This window comes from Apus apus, chromosome 1 (assembly GCF_020740795.1).
Source record: "Apus apus isolate bApuApu2 chromosome 1, bApuApu2.pri.cur, whole genome shotgun sequence".
Classification (NCBI taxonomy): Eukaryota; Metazoa; Chordata; class Aves; order Apodiformes; family Apodidae; genus Apus; species Apus apus.
The window spans coordinates 155859715-155887530 of NC_067282.1; the positions used below are offsets into that span (position 1 = coordinate 155859715).

General features: G+C 42.0%; 1 protein-coding gene across 1 annotated transcript; it reads left to right on the top strand.

Annotated features, from left to right (window-relative positions):
- Positions 1-1583: 1583 nt before the first annotated feature.
- Positions 1584-25911, top strand: AGBL3 (AGBL carboxypeptidase 3). Its single transcript, XM_051621018.1, has 14 exons — positions 1584-1945; positions 3338-3399; positions 4290-4415; positions 6033-6140; positions 9128-9233; positions 9759-10538; positions 12073-12235; positions 14205-14331; positions 14869-14966; positions 15131-15207; positions 16332-16398; positions 19927-19995; positions 20816-20873; positions 25832-25911. Exons 1-14 carry the CDS (start codon positions 1584-1586, stop codon positions 25909-25911), a joined length of 2283 nt encoding a protein of 760 aa, XP_051476978.1.
- Positions 25912-27816: the final 1905 nt, after the last annotated feature.

Below are 27816 nucleotides of genomic sequence, written 5' to 3' on the forward strand. Positions count from 1 at the left end.
TACGTTCCCTTCTACCTATTTTAGACAAAGGCAATGCTGTGAGATTATTGTAGCTGTGGGGCTGAAGTGATGGGGTAATTTCCAGAATGTAACAAGCAACTAGAAAACAGAATACTGAGCAGAACATCTTCTGTTCGTGAATGGGCTAGCAAAACTCTGCAGAAGGCACCAATGGGGCTTCACAATAAGAATGGAAAGTCTGGGAAACAGCTCCTTCTGCTTCTCAGACAGAGTCCAGAGCACATGTGCCTTCATGTGCCTGTCAGGTCATGGCCCATGTGTAACCCACCGGAACAGCCTGCTTATGCCTCCTCCAACTGCAAAATTTTGAAGAAGGTGCAGGCAGGGATCAAATTAAAGCAAATCACAGACTGTCATTTGAGTTCTGCAAGTAGATGATATCAATTTGGCAGATGTTGGTTTTCCAGTTCCTGCCCTGACAGATTTCTCAGGCAGGAATACATGTGCCTAAAGGTTTTCCAGAGGTTGGACTTACCGCATGGGGTGACCAGAAAGCAGGAGACACACCATGCAAGCACAAACGTGCATGGCACATGCACATGGGAAGCCCAACACGTACAGCATCCACTTAGCATGTATGCTCTCAGAGCTCCACACAGGCCTGTGGCAGCCTGACCAACCTGCAAAACATTTTCAGCTTCTGAAGTCAAAAAGTGGATGTGCTTGATTCCATCTGGCACTTAAGGACATGGGAGGTCTAAGCCAGACTAGCTGGGTGTCTGCCATCCTACTCAAGTACAGACTGTGGAGAGCCAGCACTGGGGTGCACTGAGGGCACATCCTTGTGTTCTGCACTCTGTCTCAAGTGTACAGGAGGATGAGTATTATCCAGGATTTTTACAGTCCAGGTTGCAGGTATTGCAGGTAATAGACTGGGTCAGGAGAAACATAGAATCATGGAATGGTTTGGGTTGGAAGGGACCTTAAAGATCATCTAATTCCAACCTTCCTGAATGGGCAGAGACACCTCACACTAGAAGCCCCTGGTGGAAGAACCCTCCACCGGGTTGCTCAGAGCCCCATCCAACCTGGCCTTGAACACTCCCAGGGAGGGGACATCCACAAGTTTTCTGGGCAACCTGTTCCAATGTCTCACCACCCTCACACTAAAGAATTTCCTCCCAATGTCTAACCTAAATCTCCCCTCTTCCAGTTTTGATCCATTACCCCTTGTCCTCTCGCTACCAGCCCTTGAAAAAAGCCCTTCCCCAGCTTTCCTGTAGCTCCTTCAGGTACTGGAAGGCCACTGTGAAGTCCTCCCAGAGCCTGCTCTTCTCCAGGCTGAGCAACCCCAACTCTTTCAGCCTGTCTCTGCTGTGAGCAGAGGTGCTCCAACCCTCTGATCATCTTCGTCACCCTCCTCTGGATTCGCTCTTGACAGCTCCACGTTCTTCTTACGCAGGGGTCCCCAGAAGTGGGGAGACTCCCAAGAGCAGAAGGTGCTGCCTTGTTGACACAGACGAACAGGGTCTGTAAACGCTTTATTTACTTTATTGCAACGCGTTAAGCTGCTTGTGTTCCCTGAGTTAAAGAACAAAAGCGTCACACCTCACGGGAGGGGAATGTCCCTCCTCCCCGCGCAGCCCAGGCCAGCAGCAGCTCCCCCTGCGGGGCCTGCCGCCAACGCTCTCGGGGTCGGGGCGGCCGTGGCGGTGGCTGCGGTGGCGGCCGTTGCGGTGGCCGTTGCGGTGGCGGCCGTTGCGGTGGCGGCCGTTGCGGTGGTCGTTGCGGTGGCTGTGGCGGTGGCCGTGGCGGTGGCGGCGATGCGCCCCGGGGTTACCCGCTGGGGAGCGGCGGGGTTTTGCAGCGAGCCCTCGGAGGCCGCTCTCCACGACGGTGCCGTCGCTCCGGGATGCCCTGTCCCAGCGCCCGAAGAGCGGGACGGGATGGGGAGAGCCTCGCCGTCAAGGAGGAAGGCAGCTCAGTGAGTCCCCTCGGCGCCGGACCCCAACCCCCCCCCGAGGGAGCCCCGCGTCGTGGGGAAATCAGCTGTGATTCCTTAGAAGCAACTGCTTCTTACTCAGAAAACCAGCCATCAGCCCCGGTTACAAACTTTTTCTGCAGGCATCCAGAACGCATCACAGAGCACCCTTGTCTGTAAACTAAACGTTGGGACCTTGCTGAATATCTCACAACCCAAACAATCCCTGTCCTCAGACCTCATCCCTGGGATGGCCTGGGTTACTCGTGGGCAGCACAGCTTGCTGTTAATGAGTCAAGTCATGGAATCACAGAACCATGGAATAGTTTGGGTTGGAAGGGACCTTACAAATCATCTAGTTCCAACTCCCCTGCCTGGGCAGGGACACCTCCCGCTAGACCGGGTTGCTCCGAGCCCCATCCAACCTGGCCTTGAACACTCCCAGGGATGGGGCATCCACAGCTTCCCTGGGCAACCTGTTCCAGTGTCTCACCACCCTTACACTAAAGAATTTCTTCCTAACATCTAACCTAAATCTACCCTTCCAGCTTAAAACCATTACCTCTTGTCCTTAAACTGGAAGAGGGTAGATTTAGGTTAGACATTAGGAAGCACATCACATTAAGAACCTAACATTTGGGTTAGACGTTAGGAACTCATTTAGGTGCTCTATATCCTCTGCCTTGTGATTTTATCTCTGCATTAGTTTCCAGTTTTTGAACTGTTCTCAGTTCTTGACTTGTAAAAATACAGCTCCTGGTTATCTACTGGAGTAGCAGATTTTTGGAAGCCCTGTACTATATTTGCAAATGGGGTGAATGTCAACAGGAGCTGTAAAAAAGGCTACATGCACTTCGGCTGCAGAGGGTGCTGTTTTAACTTCAGCCAAGTGTTACACTTCAATTGACCAGAATCAAGTTCCTCACCTCCCTGTCCCAGTGCTTTGTACTTTGGGGTAATTGTGACATATAACTGGACTGCTACCAGAAGGACAATCCTCACTCTTCCACTGCATGTCCTGCTCTTACATCGTAGGCTTGTTTGATGGACGGATTCAGGGGGTTAACACAGCTGAAAACCAAACATCTTTTCTTGTATCAGTTTTCTGCTCTGGCTTTTCACACAACAGTAGGAGTACTAGTGCTGCACAAGAGAGGCACCAGGGAAACAGAAGAGGAGAGGTGAAAGCATGTCTCCTTTGAGCAGCAGACAGGAATAATAATGGAGTACATGACCATGTGGATTTGGCCTAATTCTTACTCAGGCCACAAAGCAGAACAAAACAGAGGCAGCTTTTCTCTCTAACAATAAGCAAAAACAAGCTGTCCTACTGCGGACATTCAATTTTACTTTAGTATTTTGTTTATATTTTTTTCCTTTTTTTTTTTTTTTTAGGATGAAGACCCCCACTAACTCATTTGTGACAGAAGACAGTCAGCAGTGTGCTGTTCTTACAGGTTAGGACCCTTTCAGTTATTCCCCTACATTTTTCCTTGAAGACCACAGGGTGGAAGAAAAGGGGAAGGAGGAAAATATTAGTGCTGACATTACTGTCAAGCTGTAAACAAAATTGGAGCTAGGGCTAGCCACACTTTATGGGTATTCTTGACATAGGCAAGTAATTCTCTCAGTCTCTTCTTGCAGCATGCCCTTGATCACCAGTTACTGATTTGGCATTATAGCAGCCAGGTATCCATTAGAGATAAGTATCCTCAAGGTTAAAAATCGGTTCTGCAGTTTTAGTTTTAATTCATTTACTTTTCACATGTTATCTACACTTGAAACCAGATCCTTCAGATGAAGCAGTTTTGCTTATTATGTTATTTTGTTTGTTGTGAGGAGAAGTAGATCTAGAAACCAGGTCTAAAGCTGATATTTTTTTCTGGCAAAATAAATCTTAAGGGTGTGAGTATCTGATTCAGACCCAAACCAAACACCAAAAAAAAAGTCCATGAAGCCAAGCTCCTATCTTTTGGCCCTCCCATAACTCACTTGTTACAAAAGCCATTAATAATAAAAGGTGCCAATGCTTTCTATAGGAACCCCAAAAAAGCTATTCCCCACTGCATTTGGATACTTGATGTGCTTTGTGGTTTCATGAATTAACCGTTCATTCAATGTTACTTTTAAATTCAGTGTGACATATAGGATGGAGCATTAAATTTACATTTCAGTAGGACGTAATTTTATTGTATTGTGCTTAGTTATGTTAATTTCATATAGATAATCGCTGCTCCCACTCAGAAGAGCAAGAGAGACTGATGTGAAGGTTCTTTCACTTTCTTATAGATTCCATTTGTGCCCATCTTTTTCCAAGGGCAAAACAGATTCTGTTATCATCTGACAGAAGAGGCAGTGGAACCCCATCCCCAGAAGCCTCAGACTCTTGATGACTCATCACCTGCTGGTCAGTTTTCTCTTGTGAACTGGCCAGACCAATGTGAAGTCATCAGGGATAGGATTGAGCACATTGGTAAGTTGTTATGGTATGTTCAAAATCTTGTGTATGGGCAACGAGGAAGCACACCTTACATATAAATAAAGCCAGGAATTTATTGTTAGCATCAGTGAAATCTGAAGAAAGACATTATTTTATTAGTTCAGATCTAATAGCTACAGAAAAAGAAAAACTAATAATGCAGTTAAACTTGTTATACATACACTTCACGGACACTCTTTGGCTTCTCCTTCTACTGCTCCTTTAGGTCCTAAGGTCAGTGGTTTCGTTGCAGAGGCTTAGTTCTGGTGAAGGGATTGTTTGTTGCAAATTGTCAGCCTGTGGAGTCCTTTGCTGGGAGAAATCTTTCTCACTCTAGGATACAAATAACTCTTGGGTCAATTTCATATGTTTACTAGCTCACTCTTAAAAACTTTTTCTTCATCCACCTTCAGATCTATGTTACACCTGAATTTACTATATACAGTGTTCTTTACGTATGTTAAATATGTTTTTTCCTGGTTTGAGCCAGGATGAAGCCAATTTTCCTTTTATTGATTTTTTTTTCCCTTCAGTAAGCTTTCTTTTAACTAGTCACAGAGCCTTCCAGCTAAGGCTGATAAGAGAGGAATGTTTTTCTAACTGCTGGGTCTTTAAGGTCACACCTTTACTCTGCCGGCTCAGACACTACAGGGACCCCCCCAGAGGAGGCTGAGTTAGGCAGCAAAATTGACCATAGATATTCCATTCCATGTATCTGCGTAAGCTCAGAGGAAGGTCAGAGATGACAGAAGACAACTTCCTTCTTCTTCTTCCCTTCTCTTCCATCCATGGCCAGTGTCCGGAGAGGACTCCATCCATCCATCACCGTCGACCCTTAGGCTCGAGCTCTCCTGACCCTCATCACTCTCTGTTTCCTCCAGCAGCAGCTCCGGGATTTTTCAGGACTGTTGCAACTAAGGAGATGCTGTGAGAGTTGCTGGGGGTGGGGGGAGGCAAGAGGCTTTTGCACATACCTGAACATATTTGTGTATAATTGTATATATTTTCTTTTATCATTAGTGTTTAGTTAAAGTTGTGTAGTTTAGTTTTCAATCCAGCCAAGTATCTCTCTTTTTCTCTCCCTCCCTACCTGGGTGGGAGGGGGAGTGGAATGGGATGGACTGTTCTGAGTATTACAGTAAGGAAAGGCTTGCTGCCAGAATTAATCGGTGTTCAACAGATCTTTGACACACCAGGCAGATGTCTTGCAAGTTAAATAGAGACACTGCCATTATGGCCATGCAGCATCTGTGTGGTCAGCAATAAATTACTTCACTCTGTAGTTGGAGCATCTGTTTTCCTAATGGTACTGATACTGTCTAGTGTTCACCATTGTCATCCTTTCTGGTGGTAAGCAAAGCTGTACAGGGAACAGAGCCAAGTTTGCACAGCAAAAGTTATTCCGTACACAGATTGATACGTATTTTTATTTGGAGTTACAAGGAAGGTTTGTTCACAGATCCAAAAAATGAGCTTCAATAGGGGGCTTTCCCTGTTCCTTCATGTGCAACTGGTGTAAATAGGGTGAACCACTTTTCAATGTCCTTCATATTATAGACTGTAATACAAGCTTCCTGCTTGTACTCCTTCTGTGTGTCTCTGCTTTTCCAGATTGGATACCCACTGCCCCTGAGCCATTGTATACTCCAACAGGTTTGGAGATAACACCAACATACTCAACTCCTGACAAAGGCACTGTGATTTATCTAGGAGAAGAAGGTAGGAACACCCTGAAAGATCATGCTATCAAAGCACCTGCTTTGATCTCTTTTGTGAATGTAATTCAAAGCCTGATGAGATCAGTATGATTTTAAATTGTTATTTTAAATCACTCAGGAATGAATTATTTTTCGATAGGTAAGAAATCAGTTACACAGCTGTGTCATTATCCATAAGTTCTTCTCAGTCTGTTAATTATCTCAGAAGTTCAGTTCAGCTCAAGCCACCGTTCTCAGTGAATAACTTTATGAACCAGCCTGAAATGAGTTTTTTGTGAAAATATGAGTGGAGTAAAATAACAGCCAAAAGAGGAAGTGAAAAATATGAGAGCTGTGTAACTGCAGGATCAACACTAATGTCTGTATTGGGAGAATATTTAGTTATCCTGTTTGATATAGTGTCTTTGCCAAGACTTATAACCAAAATCTGGCCAGATTTAATCAGTGCTTGTTTACAGGCTCCTGAGTCTGGCAAGCATTAATTGAACCAAATTGAAGTGAGTTAGTTGCCTTATTCCACCAACTGCTTTGCTCCTAGGAAGGAGTCTCTGTCCTTTGCAGCTGGACCTGATAATTTATTGCAAAGGATAAGACGTGGAGGAACACTCTGAATCCCAGCTCCATGCCTTTTTGAAAACAAGGACAGTGGTTTCTATTATGATCCATTCTTTAAAAATACAACTTTCCATTTCCAAGTACTGACTTGAGCTTCATGTACAGGCAACTGAAGTGGCTCTTATTGCAGCCTGTACAACTCTCTAGTAAAGTGTGTATTTTGTTGTCACCGTTCTCAAACTTCATGAATGAAACTTCCCAACCGAGGAAATGAAAACTGCTGCCTTTCAGTATAGCAAGTTCTCCTTCCTACTTCTGAGGAATGGTGTTGTGCAGGTAGTTACAGCCAGCTAGCAATTTCTGAGCTAGCAAACATCAACCTGCAGCAGAATATGACTGTTTGCTATCACTGTGAAATCTTTGAATCTAAACATATGGGTAGGAAAAGTTAGTATTTTTTGACTACAGGGTGAGGTTTTAAGTGACTGTAATTGTAATTTCAGTGCCTTGAGCGTGCTGCTTTGCCCCCTAGCCTTGCTTTTGGCTGGCAGCAGGACGGAAAGAGAACTTAGGAGCCCTGGAGCCTTTACTTGCCCTTCCTTGTTGCACCAGGGAGAGCTGACACCTTGTGTGAACCGGGCTGCTGGTCACTGCTACCAGCTGGGGGACAGGAGCAGGTGGGAGAAGGAAGAAAACTTCGGAGCCCCATAGAGTTAATCTTCTTTCTGTTCCTGGGACAGAAACTCCCAGCTTGGTAACTTTGCCATCTAAGTTATGTGGCAATAAATACATATTTTAAACCCCTAAAATCTTCCTCACAGAGAGGCTCTACAGGGTACCGCAGCCATCTGCGTTAAGTAGATTTATGACCTAAGTGCCTCAGGTTGGCATGTAATGAGCCACCGCGTCCTGAGGGAGGCAGCAGCAGGACTCCCCTTGTCACCAGATAGGACGAAACTTACGGACACCAATGTGATGTAAATAATCAGACACTTTATGTTTAAGGTTTTTTGTCTGGCTTGCTGTATGATTCTATGATTAGCGAGCTGAGGATACGGGGGTTAACTCCACCTGTGTATCCTGAGTTGCATTACAATAAAAAGATTTTTTATATATTCAATTTCTATTGTACAAATTCTTTAACATAAAAATGCATACAGTGTTTGCTTTTAATTACTCGTTAAATTTAACCTTTGCATTCATTGGCCTCTTATGATCTTTCGATTTACTTAACTTCATGCATTTTCATTTCTAACAAAAATCATTGGTCATCTATAGTCACCCTACTGATTGTAGTCTCTGATATTCAAACTAGGATGGGATGGGAAAGGGGATCTCCAAGCAGCATAACCAGTTACTGTGACCCTGGCCACCATGTGATATCTTCAAGGTTTATTATTGTATTATTTTTTCCATGGTAGCTGCTTAAATATAATATCTTATTCTTCAAGATTTTGTGGTTCCCAATTAAATATAATACTAGACCATAGTTACTTGTACCACTTGCTTACTGCATGTGGTTTCTGTGACTACTAAAACACAATGGCACACACGGCCTATGATTTATATGAGACCAATTTCTCCTGAAAGTTTTGTCTTGCCCATTCTAACCTGACCAGGCCCGACCAGATGCAACCAACCCCCCCAAAAAAATAAAAATCTAGTCAAATAAGTAGCATCCTGATTCCCATTCAATTTGAATTTAAATTCAGCAGGACCTGGGCTTTACTGTCTGCCTGGGAACTACTTGCTGCTGAGTTCCTACAGACCCTTGTAAAATCTGATTTTGAAAAGAAAATGCAATCCAGTAGAAAAATTAAAATGTCATGATAAAGAACTCATATTTTATGCATGCACTTTGTTCCATAGCATTTTACTGCACACTAAAACGATGTGAACACATCATTTGCAACATACAAGTGATTGCAGCTGGGTTTGGGCATAATAATTTTTACTTCTAGTTCAGAATAACTGAATACACGGATTACAAAAAAAAAAAATAAAAATCGATGGCAACAGTTGTCAGCTACGTATGATTTTTTAGTAGAAAATTTGCCCATTTGACTGGTGACAAGACCTGAGGGGAACTAAGTCCTAGTCTTTCCACCTAACTCAGTTTCTTTGCTTAAGTACAGAGTATGAATTGTTGTTTTCTTGTACAGAGACACACAGGCACCTCCAAGACAGAATCAGAGCTTAGGCTGGCTGAAATACATAAGGTTAAGTGGGAATGAGCAAAAAAATCTTTGTATCATTTCTTTTTACACTTACCTAAGATATGCTTTGAAGTTCAGCTCCATGCAGTTGTCTATTTCTAGAAGGAATTTTGAGAAGGGTGCAGATATTCCCTAAAAATATTCAGCCTGAAATGAAAGACATCTGTTCTGCACCTTTCCCTAGTTAACATAATCTCTTGCTTTATGTGTTTCCAAGTGACAGGTCTCTGCCCCCTGAAGCAGACCCTCCACCAGAAGGAGGACAACACACTTATCTTCAAAGCACAGTTTGAAAGCGGGAATTTGCAGAAGGTGGTCAAAGTGTAAGTTTCTAATATTTTCTTCTTTTTTTAAGGTGGATTTGTTATCCGAATTGTTATTACCAGCAGCCTGCTCTCGGTTTCTGACCAGAATGTGTTACTCTAGGTTTGTAACTTTTTTTACGTCAGTTGAGTAAGATTGAAAAGTAGTTTCTCGTAGCCTTCACTTTAAATTATCTGATAGGCATTCTGTAGCAGTGAACTCTTTCTATAGGTGATAATCACCCACAGAAACTCAACACCTTTTCTTAAACACCTCCTTTTAAAGCATAGCGTGGAGAACATATTTAGAAGTCCTGGTTATTATTACAAGTCCTAATGAAGACAGCAGTTGCATTATTGACACCCTTGGGGCATTTAGGCATCTTCTCCTGGCAGCTGCATAGACTTTGATTTATGACAGTGTAAATTAGATTTGCACCTGATTCATTGTCGGGTGCTTTTTCACGGCACTCCACATCATTTGACACTGCATCATACGACAGTGCTGACCAGCATCACAGCTGTTGTCTTCTTTCTGCCTACCAGCAATGAATTTGAGTACCAGCTGACCCTGCGCACCGACCTCTACACAAGCAGACACACGCAGTGGTACTACTTCCAAGTGAGCAACATGCAGGCAGGGGTGCCATATCGCTTCACTATTGTCAACTTTTCCAAGCCTAACAGCTTATATAAACATGGCTTGCAGCCACTGCTGTACTCAGAAGTCGATGCTAAGAAGTACCAGGTTGGCTGGCGAAGGACTGGAAATGAAATCAAGTATTACAAAAACAATGCAGGACAAGACCGACATCAATATTTCTCACTTACTTGGACATTACAGTTCCCTCATGACCATGACACCTGCTACTTTGCCCACTGCTATCCTTACACCTACACCAACCTGCAGGAGTACCTGGTGGCCATCTCTAAAGATCCAGTGAAGTCCAAGTTCTGCAAGATCCATGTCTTGTGCCGTTCACTGGCAGGAAACATGGTATACGTTTTAACTATCACCAACCCCTCCACAAGTGGCCAGAACACTGAGAGGAAGGCAGTGATACTAACAGCGAGGGTGCATCCAGGAGAAACTAACAGTTCCTGGATAATGAAGGGCATTCTGGATTACATTCTTGGAGATTCAGACAAAGCTCAACTGCTGCGGGACAGCTTTGTCTTCAAAGTGGTACCCATGTTGAATCCAGATGGTGTGATTGTGGGGAATCACCGTTGCTCTTTAACAGGTCACGACCTGAATCGGAAATACAGATCTAACATGAGGAAGTGGTATCCTTCCATCTGGTATACCCGAAACATGATCAGCAGGTAACCTCATTTTCTTTGCTTTCCACTGTCTCTTTGTTTGTGTGGCTTCTCTTTGCCCTGTACCCAGGCTTTTCTGACTGTTAATGTTTATACTCAGTTGCATTTCAGAATGTGTTATTTTTTTCAGTATTGTATAGGTTTTTCTTAAGTATCCGTTCTCCATTTCTGGTAGTAAGTTATATTTCCAAGGTAAAAGAGTTTTTGTCAAAACATTTTCAGTATATTTCTTCCTACTATCCTCTGCCAAAATCTACTTATCAAATTCCTTATTTTTCCCATTTTCTTCTTTTCTGACATACAATGAAATTCCAGAATTAAGTTGGGTTCAAAATAGGTCCCAGGTGTTGATTTGACAGAAAACATTGCCAAATTTGCTGTACGTTTTGCTACAAATATGTTTGTTTTCTTATACAAACTTTCAGTCTCAGAGACACTGATGCTCTGGATATAAAGATAAGCTTTCAGGTGTTAAATGAAATCTTCAGCTAGGAAACAAAATCCCTCTAGTTTAACTTCTGAAACAAATTAATACAAACAAGGCCCCAGTGCAAAAAGCCAGTGTCAGAATTAGTACATTCAAAGTTTTTCATCTAGTTACAACCTATTTTAAATAAGATCTGTGTTCTTTCAAATTAATGTTTTGGAATGTGGTTCCCTAGCTTACAGGGGATGAGCCTTGTGTCTCTTCTTCTTTTCCATGAGAATTCCTCTCTGTCTTACTATATGGAGACAGCCTGCACATGTGAAAGGCCTGTAATTGATATTAATTATGTCTGCTGAAGTGCTACTGGCCTTCAGCCTCACATCCCGCTACTGTCAGCTGAGTCAGATATGGTAATTAATGCTTCCTTCTTAGTTCCACCATGGACTTCCAACTCCTGTGCAGGGTAAAGCCCCAGGTGACAAACTGTGGTGTCATCACATCTTCCCGTGAAGCTCTGCTTTGACACTAATTGGGCATTGGGGGTGTGGGTTGCTAAACCTCAATCTGCAATTTTACTTTAAAAAAGTTAATTAATAAAAAAGATAGCAGAATCTTCGCACATCAAAAAAACCTGGTGCCTCTGATTTGAGAAAGGAAAGAGTATTCACTGTGGCTTATGCTTCAGTCTCATAATTGTACAGCATGTATTATTTTATATTCTATATTATTCACAGGGACAACAGTGAAAGTGCAGCAGGTGACTGAGAATAGCAGGTTTGAGCTGCACAACATGCTTGTGTACACATCTGCAGAGCTGGACACATGTAACTAAGCCTGAGAATTAGAACAAACACATGGATTAAGGCTGATGGTGCACACACTCTTTTCTGTGCAGTGACAAGTGTTTAATTCTGGTGGGAACTGAGGAGTCTGGCTATAATCTCCCACACTAAATGTTTAACTTAGAACTCAGAATATGAAACCTGTACTCATTTTTTGCTCTTTGGGTTACACATGAACCTCAGTGTAACATGTTAGCTCCGACTGGTTCTAGAGGTGGAGAAAAAATCCAACACTTTTAATAAAGTCTTCTGTTGTCTGGTATTACAGAGTGATGGAGCAACGGGGTGTTTTTCTGTATTGTGACATCCATGGTCACAACAGGAAACAAAATGTCTTCATGTATGGTTGTGAGACAAAGCAGCAAGCACAAGCACCATATGGGCACCCACATGTCTTCCCACTCTTGCTGAGCAAAAGCTGCCCAGATATGGTAAGCAGATGTCTAAATAGAAATTTAACCCCCTATAAAAACAAGCACCATGTTGGATCCCTACATTTTTGTTAAGGTATCACATTTACTAGAAGACTGCACTTCACTCAGGTAAATAATCTTCAAATAGCTAAACTAGAAATGGTAGGGATATTTCAGTACTCCAAAATGTATCATGCTTAACTGAGACATAAAATTAGCATTTTAAAATGCTTTTAAAAAGAATGAAAAAAGGAAAAAAGAAAAATATATCAAAATGATGTTGTTTTAACAATGACAAAAACTAACATGAAATATTGTGTACTCATCTATTAAATGCAGCTTTAAAATATATTGTAGAATTAACAACAGACAAGTAAGCAAATAAGAAACTAAAGAAAAAAATTGTTTCTCCAGATTGAATCCTTTTGAGAACTTATGTTGAAAATTGTGTCAAAATCACCATGTTTATGTAAGATATTTCAATTAGGAAAAAAAAAAAGGTTCAAAGTATGTCCTTTTCCAGCAAAATCTGACTGCAGTAAGCTGCTTTGAGCCAGAAAGGTTGCTACAGCTCAGGAGGAAAACAACACACAAAATAACCTACTATATGCATCAACGACCTGGATGAGGGTACAGAATGTACCCTCAGCAAGTTTGCTGATGACACCAAGCTGGGAGGAGTGGCTGACACACCAGAAGGCTGTGCTGCCATTCAGAGAGACCTAGACAGGCTGGAGACTTGGGCAGGGAAAAACCTGATGAAGTTCAACAAGGGCAAGTGTAGAGTTTTGCATTTGGGGAAGAAAAATGCCATGTACCAGTACAGGTTGGGGGCTGACCTGCTGGAGAGCAGTGTAGGTGAAAGGGACCTGGGGGTCCTGGTAGACAGGAGGATGACCATAAGCCAGCATTGTGCCCTTGTGGCTAAGAAGGCCAATGGCATCCTGGGGTGCATTAGAAAGGGTGTGGTTAGTAGGTCAAGAGAGGTTCTCCTCCCCCTCTATTCTGCATTGGTGAGGCCACATCTGGAGTATTGTGTCCAGTTCTGGACCCCTCAGTTCAGGAAGGACAGGGAACTGCTTGAAAGAGTCCAGCGCAGAGCCACAAAGATGATTAAGGGAGTGGATCATCTCCCTTATGAGGAAAGGCTGAGGGAGCTGGGTCTCTTTAGTTTGGAGAAAAGGAGACTGAGGGGTGACCTCATCAATGTTTACGAATACGTAAAGGGTGAGTGTCAAGAAGATGGAGTTAAGCTTTTTTTAAGTGATGACCAGTGACAGGACAAGGAGTAATGGATACAAATTGGAGCATAGGAGGTTTAAGGTGAATATCAGAAAAAATTTTTTTACTGTGAGAGTGACAGAGCACTGGAACAGGCTGCCCAGAGAGGTTGTGGAGTCTCCTTCTCTGGAGACATTCAAAACCCACCTGGATGCGTTCCTGTGTGATGTACTCTAGGTCACCCTGCTCTGGCAGGGGGGTTGGACTAGATGATCTTTCAAGGTCCCTTCCAACCCCTATGATTCTATGATTCTATGATATTTGCCACTAGTGCTGTTTCCTCAGATATAAATAATGAGGTGGCTGTGAGCTCCAGATCAGTTGCATAAAAATGTTAGTCTATTAACTCATGAGAGGAGAGCTATTTCAACTATTGAGTAAATGTGCATGTTGGGATCTAACAGGATTTGTAGTAACTCAGCTAATTGTTTAGAAACAGTAAGTACAGCCACAAAAATATATTTGCAGATGTCTCAGAAATCCTTAAAGTAAAATAAACTTATAATCAAAGGGCTGCTGTTCCACCTGCATCTTCATTATACCAGTAATAACAATATGCTCTGATCTCTGCTGTGCAGTATTCAGGTAGAGTGAAAACTCTCAATTTTTTACCTGGTAGTTAAAAAAAACCACCTTGCAGCTTTAGAATGAAATGATTGCATCTTCTTGTTTACTTCCAAGACTAATGTTGGACCTGTCTTTTAAGTTCTCATTCCCAGACTGCTGTTTCAGAGTACAAAAGAGCAAAGCAGGCACAGGTCGAGTGGCAATGTGGAAGATGGGCATCAACAACAGCTACACTTTGGAAGCCTCTATCTGTGGCTCTCAGTTAGGTGAGACAATTCCCTGTAGCTATGTAGTAGGAATCATCAAACAAGACCTTTACTTTTGGTTTTCCATGGAAAATGATAGCTCGAGCTACCATCCCCGTGTTTGTGTTCTGTCTTAATGGGTAGAAACGAATGATGATTTAAGAACTGGAAAAAAAACAGTAAAACTAGAGCATTAACCTTTCAGGCCACTGCTAGCATTTATTTCATATGTATCATCAAACAACAACAGTAGTGGATGGCAATTTTAAAGCAGTAACTAAAGTGAGTTGTATTTTTAGGAAGTTTCGTAATAGGGAATTGGTTAACTATGTGTTATAGTTAACCCCCTCTGAGTGGATAGATTTTGCTCATAGAGGCAGAATAATGATCTGTAACATTATCTGTATAAAACTCTAGCAGTCATAGACCTGTGTAGCATCTGTCAGTGAAAGATATGTGAGCTTGCAGTCACCCACCATCCTGAAATATCACAGATACCTAACAATCAGCAGGATAACTGACATTTTAATTTCTGTATGGCTCTTGTTGATGCTGCAGGCTGTAGACAAAGCACCCATTTTGATATGAAAGACTTGGAGTCAATAGGACAGCATTTCTGTGATGCTCTCTTGAACTACAGTGTTCATAGCAAGGAGGTAAGGAAAGTACACCCTAAGCCTTTTGTGTTGCCTCATTTCATCCTGCTTTCACAAAACATAATACTCTGCGGAGTTATAGCAATAATAATAATTTTTATAATGGCTTTCCTTAGGCAATAAACTAAATCTGTGGTGTTTCTTTTTATTATCTGTGCCTGAAGGAACATGAGAATGTATTGAAAGAAGCCAGGGTGAACTCCCAGGTCCTGAATTCTGATGTGTTACACTGGGATTCCAGGTAACTTAGAACTATTCAGATATACTACAATTTATTACACTTTCTCTGCACCTTGCAAAGACTGCCAGAGTAAATGTTAGAAATGTGACTAGAATTAGACTTTTCATTGTCACACTCCTTAATATTGCATACAAAAGATTCAAAGATTGGATACAAATCTCATATCCAAACCTTAATAGCAGCTCATAGGAAGTAGAGCTCTTTGTCTGCCCCAGGTCGCCTTTCTGAGGAGAAATGAATCTTGATTGGTACAGAGCTTGGTCTGTTGGATCACTTAAATCAATATGCTTTTTTTTCAGCTTTACATTTTGCAGAGCAGTCTGGCCATAATTTAAGGTATATTGTTTTGGTTTTGTGTAAAGCTGATTTTGTTTAATGGAAGATGCTAAATTTATTCCATTTAACATAAGGGGTTAAGTTCAGGGTAACTGATAGCGGCACAAGAATCTTTATGCTGACCAAACCATACTCCTATTAAAAATTATCATCTCCTCCTGTGCCAGTGCAGACTGCAAGTGACTTGCAAGATTAGCTGTGCAGGTAATTTATGAGAGGTGGGCATTTATGTGTTATGAACAGCTGTGGGTCTATGGTTATTTTTTAGGGAGTAAAACTTTTGTACATTCTTTTTTGGGGGAAAGATTTGTAGGTTGGATCTATCTCATCAGAATTTAGGTGCCCAGAGTATAGAAATCAAGAGATGTGCTTCACAACCTGTGCTGCACTGCAAGGAAATAAAGAGACACGAGAACTTAATGCATCATCAGAGAACTAGGAGAAGATTCACTGGGAACAAAGAGGATGATGTTCTGTGGCAGGATTTAGGAGAGGGAGGAAAGTGTGTGAAGCAGAACTAAAAGAAACCTAGGTAGGAGCAGGAGATGCCATATGGGGAGATTGTATTTCTTTCTCTAAGATGATGGCACCCACTTTTTGCAGGTTAGCTGTAGATTTGTAAAAATCAAATGTGGATCTGGAAGACAGGCGTGTGGAAAACACATTTCCCTTTCTACAACTAGGGTTACTACATAAAACACCTGCTAATTGTTGGAATGAATGCTGCAAGATACTGTTTGCAATCACCAAATTTGGAAATTAAACAAAACAATGCTTGTCTTTCACAGCAGCCAAGATTCTGACAGCTCAGACTTCTGTGAATTTGTTGCACGCAAGCTAAAACTACGTACTAAGGTAAACTATACATTTTTCTTGTTTGTTCACATCTCTGTCCTGAATGCCACTGAGAAAGAATTACTGGAGTTTAACAGGATCTATTTTGAAAAAAGTTAGGATTAAGTCAGTCAGAACAGTAATTAACAAATCAATAGCCTATATAGTCCAACTTAACAGTGCAGAGCAGTAGTATTCATTTTCCCTATAGCTTAACCCAAATAGTGCAGAAAGTGGTGGGCTTTTTTTCCAAAAGATGATGGCTTTTTACCTGTCAGGTTCTGCAGTACAGCTAAGTAGACATAGAGACAGTCTAAGGAGGGCACCAGCATCATGTCCATTTGCACACTAGTGTCAGCTATACATTGAAAATAGCCAGGTCAGAGTGTTCAGGAATTGTGTTTTCCTCTCACACATGTGGGCAAGTCATCTCACTGGTGCAAAGTGCTGCCAGCACCAGACTATCCCTACTGTGCCTACTTTGAATCTCACAGGCAAATGTGGCCCCAAAGCTAACAAGTGCTTTTGTGCTTTCACTGGAGGGCAATGAGACATTTTCTTTCTTGAAACCTGTATTTACTTTTTTCATTGAAAAAAACAGGTTGAAAAATGTTTTTTTTTCCTTGTTTTTTTTTTTTTGTGTGTGTTTCTTTGGCACCTATGATTATCAAAACATTACTCAAGATGTTTCCTGTAGATAAGTAAAACAAACTTCTGTGAGTCTGTTCCATTTAGAAAGCTTTTGGATGAATTTTAGCCAACAATAATAGTTCCCATGCATTTTTACTTCCTGTTTATAACATAAATACAGAAGGTCAGCTCTAATGGGTTGGATGAAAAGTCTCTTTTGCATGGTACAAGGATTGGTAGCAGAGTGCTGGTGAAAGGAAGCATGAGTACTGAGAGATTTTTTCCTTAATGTACCCTCAGTCATATTTGTTCTTACAGTGCTACCTTTGGGACTGAGTTTATTTATATGCAAATGATAAATCCACATGGGCACACATTTCCCATTGCTGGATTTAAAAACAAACAAACAAACAAAACCAAAAAAACAACATGAAAGCATTATAGTGAAAATGGCAAATGGACTCTACAGTTAGCAGTATTTTCTGGGTAACACTAAGTACCTTGAGCCTTTTAGTACTTCTCATCCCTACATGCTTTCTTGTCCCACCTCCTCTTGTCTGGCTAGCAGTGTGCCTGTGCATGGGGGTGTGACATGAGGCTGGGCAGCCTGAGAGGACTCACAACTTGAGAAAACTGTGCCTCAAACTCTGAGCCTTTCCACTTCATTTGCTAAAAATAACCTTGTTTGTGTCAAAACACTCATCATGTCAGTCAGTGGGATTGATTCCAGGTTTTCTAATGTCCGTAAGCACCGTTTGCTTGTGACCTATAAACAGCGCATACAAACAAGGCAGTCAGGTACACCTGATATCTGTGACTAAGCTGTAGATTGAGGAAGCTGCCACGTAATTCTCATTCATAATTTATTGCAAAACATCTGTGCATGGTATTAATCCCCGGGACTGGGATTAAAAGCCCTATAATGGGATTTATACAGATGAGATGGGAGCTGTGGAACACCATTGTATAATTAGGATTTCAGGGGACTTCAAAACTCAGGAAAAAAATTGGAGGGGTGTAACACTACTTTAGATAATTCAAATCCAGATAAGCACAGAAGACCACTGCAGGAAGTCTGGGTATTTTTTCCCATCTACTTAGTTTAGTCTTTAAACTTGGTAGACTTGTTTGATAATACACAGAAACAGAAAGAACAAAGAAGGGCAGGTATGCCTTCCTAGAAGCCCTTGAGAAGAACCACAAAAGTTAAAGCTTAATTGCTTCAGGGTCTGTACTAAATAATGGATTAGCATATTCCTCATCCTGACAGACTTGTAACGCTATGTGATGAGCCATTTAACAGCCACTTTCTGTCCCCTCTTGTCTCCTGCCACATTCCTTGCTGTGTATTCCTTCCATTTATGTCCTTCTGATGTTCAGTCCCTGCCATGACCTAGTTTAACACACTAATCTGATAGGAAGCAAACCCAGCAAAAAGGATTAGATGGTTTTCTGCTGGGTTAATGAGATAAATCAGCTCACACAAGGTTTTTTTGAGGATTGGAGCTGGTTTTAAGGGATGGAGGAAAACACCAGATAGGAGCAGGGACAAAAGTGGCAGAGGTTGGAATGGCAGGACCAAGGACAAAGGAAAAGAAACTTTCTCCCTCAGCAGCTGAAAGCCCGTAGCAGATTTCAGCAGTCTGTCAAATCACAGTTTTAAGCGACTACTCAAACCTCCCTATTTCAAAAGTGACTGCACTTTAGAATGAGTCACTAAATTAGTACACAGTAAAGAGGAGGCTTTTCCAGCAGAGATCCCTCTGGGAACAGAGCTCATTCCATCATGTGCTTGTCTTAAGAGAGGATGAGCATGTTCAGGACTGAACACCACACTTGGCCACCTAAGAGACGGATTCTGTAAGGGTGTGCCTGGCAATACTTAAAAACACCCCTGTACAGTGCAAAAGAGTTAGTGGAGCTTGACTAGGTCTTCTTTGGTAATTTCTGTGCTGAAACATAGGCAGAAATCTCTCACGCAATGAAATTGTATTAATTGTATTCATGCATCTTCATGCAATGAATTAAAGTGCTTTTGCTGGATGTATACTAGTAGCAAAGCATGTAAGAGTAATAGTTTTATTATGTAAAAAAAGTAACAACAGTTTATCAAATGTGTCTGAAAGAACAGTACACAATTCCTGCAAGAACTTCTTACTTTTGACCTTTTCATTATTATGTGCATTTTCCCGTGTGGATCTACTTCAGGAACTGTTATATCAAAAGACTTATGAAAAGTTATGTTGTTCTTGATGGAAGTCCTTAAAGGCATTTGAAAAAGCTGAATTGCAAGGAGTACCACAGGTACAGTAGAGATTTTGACTCTACATGACATATTAATGCTGGAGCTGTATGTAACCCTCAACAGCACTTTGCTGATTATTAGCCTAGAAATCAATGTCTCTCCAATGTAAAATAGGAGGACTGTTATTCTTGCCTAGAGAAAGCAAACTGTCATTTGTAAAGAAGTCACATTAATATTTGGTGAGTCATATTATTTTTAGGTACATATCCATTATAATTATGGCTGCTTTATTAATGCTTTCATTGGTTCAACAGGTAGACCGATGCTTCCCAAGCTTTTGGCATTTTATGCCTGTCTGTCTTTTCAGAAGCCCCCACATCAGAAAAACTGATTGCAATTAATACCACTGGGAAAGCCTGCCTCTCCAGGTTCCCAGACTAAAAATAAACAAGCCAGATTGAGTAGGAAATGTGGTCCTTTGCCAATGTGATATGTTTGTGTCCAGGTTCATAAATATTTGCTGAACACAACAGCGTAAGGAATTCAATCCTGAGCAGCTTGCTTACATGTGTTCCTTCTGGCATGATTATCATGTTTATTTGCTACTCTTTTTTTTTTTCTAACTATAATATTCCCTCATTAATCAAAATGGTTACATACTATTTTCTTTGCAGAAAAAAACCAAAACATCTCGAGAACTTTTTCACAGCATTGCTAAGGACAGAAGTAATGAAACAAAAATTGTGAGTGTTTTTTATCAGGATAGAAACATGTTGTGCTCTTTTTTTGACTGAAGACTGATGTATGACAGTTTAATTCAACCATTGTAACTTTGGACAAACAATTTTGTCACCAAAAGCTGCTGACCTAGAATGCCCATTGCATTTTATTGTCTGTATCATTTATGAAAGAAGTATCAACATCAACAAGTCTGAGACAGGAAAAAATGGTAAAGTTATGTGTCACAGAATCACAGAATCATCATGGCTGGAAAGGACCTCCGAGGTCACCAAGTCAACACAAAAAAAACAATCAACCAACCATACACACTCTACCAAAAAGCACCCACAAAAAGTCCCACAACCTCAGCCACTAGAGCATGCCCTGAAGTGCCACATCTACACGTTTCTTGAATGCCTCCAAGGATGGTGACTCAACCACCTTCCTGGGCAGGCTGTTCCAGTGCCTGACCACTCCTTCAGTATAGAAATTCTTCCTAAATCTAACCCAAACCTCCCCTGCCACAATGTCAGGCCATTTCCTCTGGTCCTATTGTTATTTAACTGAGCTTTTGAAAATCCAGCCAAATACTGAATGCCTGCCTTGTCTTCTGCTTGAGAAGAAAAACAAAAAACAAAAACAAACAAGCAAAAATAATCAATGAAAAGCCTGATATTTACATCTTAACTCTTTCCCATTAGTTATTGAACCCCTACTCAAGCTTCCCCTGTCCTAACCTGGTCTACATTTCTTGAACAAGCCATAAAGGTGATAACACTGTTGTCATTAAATCTTTTCAGATTTAATAATATTAATAATTTGTGTTTCTATTCTGTTTCACAGTCTCAACATGTTGAAACTGAACATAAGAGACTTCAGGTACTTGACCCTATGAGGAAAGGTAGGCATTATATGTTTCTTTAATTCTTAAAACCCCAGTAAGCTGTTGTTGTTTTTTTTTTCTATAATCTCAGACCTCAGTAAAGTGTATGTCCCAAAAAGGTTTGCACAGAGTTTTTTTGGCTGAGATTTCACTCAGTCTCAGCATTTGGACAAACTAATTTTTCTTTAGTTTAAACTATCTTAATCACATCACTACACTCCACCTTACTATCTGGGAACAGTCAGAAGAAAAACTGAAGCCAAGGCAAATTCCAGAAGGATGAAAAAAAAAAAAATCTCCCATTTGCAGTAGGGTATGTATGTTTGTAATAATGTGCTCATTTGGTCCAGAGAAGCTAGAGGAGAAAATATTGGTTAAAGGTAAATGAGGTAGGCCAAATCCTATAAAAACTAGGATCAACCAGAACTTTTTAGTTTCAGTACAGACAAAAGGAAAGAAACAAATGTGGAAGCTATGGAAATTGAACTGGAGGACTTGTATCATGGCAAGCACTAGAAAATCTGGGAAAGATTTAAGTGTCAAAGTGAGCAGGTAGCTCAGTGTGAGTTATCTTCATGCTATGCCATGAGGACAGAGTTTTTTGCCTATGTGAAATAGAAGAAGGGAAAAGCTATCCTGACTTTGTAGAACTTATCTGAAACTAACACGGAATGGCTTTGACTAATCCTGGTGCCATCATCATTTGAAATCATTTTCTTTTGAAATGAAGAATGCAAAAGAGAATCCTTTAAAGTATTTAAGAACTGAACACAACCCCTTGTCATGAGGCTTAAGACAGTTCAGCCACTTTATGATGAAACGAGACCTTATGGGAATAAAATTGTCTCCTAAAATCATAGAATTATAGAATAGTTTGGGTTGGAAGGGACCTTTAAAGATCATCTAGTCTAAGCCCTTGCAGTGAGCATGGACATTTTCAACTAGATCAGGTTGCTCAGAGCTCCGTTCAACCTGACCTTGAATGGTTCCACAGATGGGGCCTCCACCACCTCTCTGGGCAACCTGTGCCAGTGCTTCACCACCCTCATAAAAAAAATCTTCCTTATCTACCCTCTTTTAGTTTAAAACCATTATCATTTGTCCTATCACAACAGGCCCTGATAAAAAGTTTGTCCCATCTTTTTATAAGTCCCCTTTAAATACTGAAAGGCTGCAGTGAGGTCCTCCCAGAGCCTTCTCTTCTCCCCACTGAACAGCCCCAATTCTTTCAGCCTGGCTCCAAAGGAGAGGTGCTCTAGCCCTCTGATCATCTTTGTGGTTCCCCTCTGGACTTGCTCCAAGAGCTCCTTGTCCTTCTTGCGTTGGGGGCTCCAGACCTGGACACAGCACTCCAGGTGGGGTCTCACGAGCGTGGAGCAGAGAGGGAGAATCACCTCCCTCAACCTGCTGGCCACACTTCTTCTGATGCAGCCCAGGATACAGTTGACTTTCTGAGCTGTGAGCACACGTTGCTGCCTCATGTCCAGCTTTCCACCTACCAATACCTCCCAAGTCATTTTCTGCAGAGCTGCTCTTAATCTCTTCATCCCCCAGGCTGTATTGATTGATACCAGGGGTTGCCCCAAAAATGTTCTTCAGTAGATCAGCTGAGAGTAGCAGAGACAGCCTCAGTTCACAAAAAAGAAAGCATGAGAAGCTGTGGCTGCGATTGCTAACAGACAGATTTGCATTAGAAAGAAGAGATGCTGTTTTGGCTGGGAGTCAGAATGCCCATTAGTGCAAGCTCTAGCATAGAATCATAGAATCCTAGGGGTTGGAAGGGATCTCGAAAGATCATCTAGTCCAACCCCCCCGCCAGAGCAGGGTCACCTAGAGTACATCACACAGGAAGGCGTCCAGGCGGGTTTTGAATGTCTCCAGAGAAGAAGACTCCACAACCTCTCTGGGCAGCCTGTTCCAGGACTCTGTCACTCTCACAGTAAAAAAATTTTTTCTGATATTCACCTTAAACCTCCTATGCTCCAATTTGTATCCATTACTCCTTGTCCTGTCACTGGTCATCACTTAAAAAAAGCTTAACTCCATCTTCTTGACACTCACCCTTTACGTATTCGTAAACATTGATGAGGTCACCCCTCAGTCTCCTTTTCTCCAAACTAAAGAGACCCAGCTCCCTCAGCCTTTCCTCATAAGGGAGATGTTCCACTCCCTTAATCATCTTTGTGGCTCTGCGCTGGACTCTTTCAAGCAGTTCCCTGTCCTTCTTGAACTGAGGGGCCCAGAACTGGACACAATACTCCAGATGCGGCCTCACCAATGCAGAATAGAGGGGGAGGAGAACCTCTCTTGACCTACTAACCACACCCTTTCTAATGCGCCCCAGGATGCCATTGGCCTTCTTAGCCACAAGGGCACATTGCTGGCTCATGGTCATCCTCCTGTCTACCAGGACCCCCAGATCCCTTTCACCTACACTGCTCTCCAGCAGGTCAGCCCCCAACCTGTACTGGTGCATGACATTTTTCTTCCCCAAATGCAAAACTCTACACTTGCCCTTGTTAAACTTCATTAGGTTTTTCCCCGCCCAAGTCTCCAGCCTGTCTAAGTCTCTCTGAATGGCAGCACAGCCTTCTGGTGTGTCAGCCACTCCTCCCAGCTTGGTGTCATCAGCAAACTTGCTGAGGGTACATTCTGTACCCTCATCCAGGTCGTTGATGAAGATGTTGAACAACACTGGTCCCAGTACCAACCCCTGAGGGACTCCACTAGTCACAGGCCTCCAACTAGATTTTGCCCAATTGACTACAACTCTCTGACTTCTTCCTTTCAACCAGTTCTTGATCCACCTCACTGCCTGATCATCAAACCCATACTTGATCAACTTATCTACAAGGATGCTGTGGGAGACAGTGTCAAATGCTTTACTGAAATCAAGATAAACCACATCTACCGCTCTACCATCATCTATCCACCTAGTAATTTCCTCATAGAAGGCTATGAGGTTAGTCAAACATGACTTACCCTTGGTAAAACCATGTTGACTGCTCTTGATGACCCCCATGTCCTTGATATGTCTAGAGACAGTGCCAAGGACAAGTTGTTCCATCACCTTTCCAGGGATGGAGGTGAGGCTGACCAGTCTATAGTTACCTGGGTCCTCCTTCTTGCCCTTCTTGTAGACTGGTGTGACATTTGCTATCCTCCAGTCCTCAGGCACCTCTCCTGTTACCCATGACTTACCGAAGATGATGGAGAGTGGCCTAGCAATGACCTCCGCCACCTCCCTCAGCACCCTTGGATGCATTTCATCCGGACCCATCGATTTATGGATGTCCAGATTACGCAACTGATCCCTAACCCAATCCTCATCTACCTGGGCAAACTCCTCCTTTATCTTGACTTCTGCTGGGGCTATATGAAACTGGGGCTCATGGGGAAAGCCTGCAGGAGTAAAGACAGAGGCAAAGAAGGAATTCAGCACCTCTGCCTTCTTTAAATCCTCTGTCACCAGGGCACCCGCCTCATTCAGCAGTGGGCCTATATTGCCTCTGGTATTAGTATTGTTGGCTATGTATTTGAAAAAGCCCTTTCTATTGTCCTTAACCCGACTTGCAAGGTTAAGTTCCAAGGAGGCCTTAGCTTTCCTAGTTGCCTCCCTACATTCTCTGACAACAGTCCTATATTCCTCCCAAGTAACCAGCCTCTCCTTCCATGATCTATAGATTTTCCTTTTCCATTTGAGTTTGCCCAGCAGTTCCTTTTTTAACCACGCTGGTCTCCTAGCTCCCTTACTAGATTTTCTACCCATTGGGACACACTGATCCTGTGCTTGCAAGAAGTGGTCCTTGAATGTTGACCAGCTATCTTGAGCCCCTTTACCTTCTAGCACTCTGTCCCATGGGACTTCCCTTAACAATTGATTGAGGAGGCCAAAGTTTGCTCTGTGGAAGTCCAGGGTTCTGGTCCTGCTGGGTATTCTGTTCCTCCCACACAGGATCCTGAACTCCACCATCTCGTGTTCACTGCAGCCAAGGCTGCCATTGACCACCACTGCTTCAACAAGGCCCTGCTTCTTGGTGAGCACAAGATCCAGCAGCGCTCCTCTTCTAGTCGGCTTATCCTCCATTTGCATTAAGAAGTTGTCATCAATGCACTGGAGGAACCTCCTAGACTGTGAAAGGCTGGCTGTGTAAGTCTTCCAGCAGATATCGGGGTAGTTAAAATCTCCCATGAGGACCAAGGACTGTAGTTGTGAGGCTGCTTTCAGCTGCCTGTAGAAAGCCTCATCAACTTCCTCGCCTTGATCAGGAGGTCTGTAGTAGACCCCCACAACTGTATCACCCATACCAGCCTGGCCTTTAATTCTTACCCACAGACTTTCAACTTGCCCCTCATTAGCCCCTGCACAAAACTCGATACATTCTAGCTGCTCTCTCACATAAAGAGCAACTCCACCACCTCGCTTCACCTACCGATCTTTCCTAAAAAGCACATAGCCATCCATGGCCACATTCCAGTCGTGTGAGCTGTCCCACCATGTCTCTGTTATTGCTACCAGATCATAACCCTTAGACAGCACACAGACCTCTAACTTTTCCTGTTTATTCCCCATGCTGCGTGCATTGGTGTACAGGCATTTCAGGAAGCAAGTAGAGCACACTGGTGGGACAGATGTGGTAGGTTCGCTGTCTAGCTTCAGTCAAATACACAGTCTAGAACAGGGTCCACAGAAAACTGAAAATGCTAGCCTGTTTTACATGGTAGGTGACATGAATTATGAAATAATCTTTGGTTCTTTCAGGCCTTAAAAATCTGCTTTACATAAACTTAACATTTTACTGTCTCACATTTAAACAGAATAATCTCCTTACAGGAATGTTGAAACTACTTGGGAGTTTAAGGATAGGGTTTGATAGAGTTTTTGGTATGGTTTTAATAGAAAACGTTGCTAAGAATGTGGTAGTGAAAGACAGTGCAATTTGTTGTGCTTAGTGTCAAACTTTGTGGCCTCACAGATATCCACAAAGCTGTGAAACAGCCTGCTATCAAGTGTACAAAATCAACAAGTTTGTCGCTGAAGAAAGTAGCAAAGTAGAAATGTCCTGAACAGAAAGCTGCATATCCACACCTCACAGTGCCTAAGTCAATGGATTTTCACCATTGTTATTATTTTTATTTAGTCCAATAAACACCAGCGTAAGATTGTGTGACTTTTAAAAAATTCTTACAGCTTATATTATTCCCAAAATTTTACAAAGCAAATCTTCAATTCTTACCTTTTCTACACAGATAAAGAAGCTTCTTGAAATATTCTGAGAATTACAAAATAAAGAAAAAAATATTCTTCTCATGGAAATAAGAGCTTTAAAATCTTTTCCAGTTGTCATGTCAGCAAATTCTACAGAACAGTACCTCAGATGTTATTTTTTTGAGCAGAGATCTAGAATTACTCCATGAGGACCAGATGAGAAATATTAAAAGTCATACCTGTGTTTTTATATAAACCTGTGGGTTTTATGGATTCATAGGGAGCTAGCACAGATCAGTTAAGCAGAAGAATGTGAGAACTTATTCTCTGCCTACATTAAGGATACTGGAATTTATTCTCAGGGTGAACCTTATTCATGTTTTTTTTTCACGCTTTGAGTGCTGAAAATCCAACAATGTCACACTGCAGTGGTATGTTTTAGCAATTACTTTGAATTTGGTTCTGAATTGCTGCCTTGTTTTTCTCAGACACGTGCCCAGATCTAGTCTGTTTTATGACTATGGCTTTGTGTTGGAGTACTTAACCAGAAAAATCCAACAACAAAGCAAAAAGCACGGTAGCTGGAAAACTAACAGATGAGTGTTTAATTTATGCATTAGTTTGTTTCTGCCTGTGATAGGAGAGGACTGAATTAATTGATTGAGGGAATCCTGTGTTCTTAATGTATTTTTTAAATCTATGTAAATATAATTGGAGGCTTTTCCTGTATTTTGCCTTCCCTATTTTATTTTGGCCAGGTGCATTTAATATTGTTAATGAAAATCAGTATCAACTGTATAAAACACCTCGTTGCTTAGAATAAAAGGAGCTTCAAAACATGGTAAATACGGTTTATGCCCAAGGGACATGCCTTCCTATACATTGTCAGACCTGGTTCATCTCACCTGTTGATCATGGACCTTACCCAATAGATAGATTCCTGCCTCACCATACCCTGCAGGTGAGGTACCTGCAGTGCAGCACTAACGCCAGCTGCACCTAACCTGGCCCACGGCCAGCTGGTAAACTGCATCTGCTGGGTCAGGTCATGCTGAGAGAGGTCAGGGGCCTGGGCTGCAGCAGTGATTTTGCCACTTGAAGAGACGTGATCTTCAGCTACCATCAGTGCCAGGGCCAGTCACACCATCCAACACACAGAAGATCCATATCTTGGAAAAGGAGATACATGATCCACCTGCAGTATTGAGGGATTGATGAAGTTAAAAGGGAGTTGCTTTCTGCCAGCCTCTAAGTCTAGGCACAAATCATTACAGCTGTTATTGACTTCTGTGGGAACGATGGTCCAGGAAAGTGTAGTTTAATTACATTTTAAGTATGGTCAAGTACATTTAAATAAGTTGAGTACATTTAAGTGTTATGACTGATGAGGGCTTGCCTGCCAGAGAAGAGATTAATAAAGGCATTTTTAAATGTTTTAGCAATCTTGGATGACTTTCAAGCACTTCCTTCCCCAGCTGCAGCTGCTTGTTCCTAGCTATTAGGGGACCATACCCAAGGGTATATGTGTAACAGATCACGTTCTTCTGGGCTTTCCTGGAATTGACGCTGATTAGAAGAAGGAAAGAAAAAGCAACAACAAACCAAAAAATCTTTGCTCTTAATATTTTGCTACTGTGTTTTTTAGATCTGGACTGGAGTACCATTCCACAGGCTGTAAAACACTTTACATCCCATTTTTCACACTTCTGCTGCTTTTCCAGAGTTGTCTTATCAGCGAGGTGTGTAGTGGAG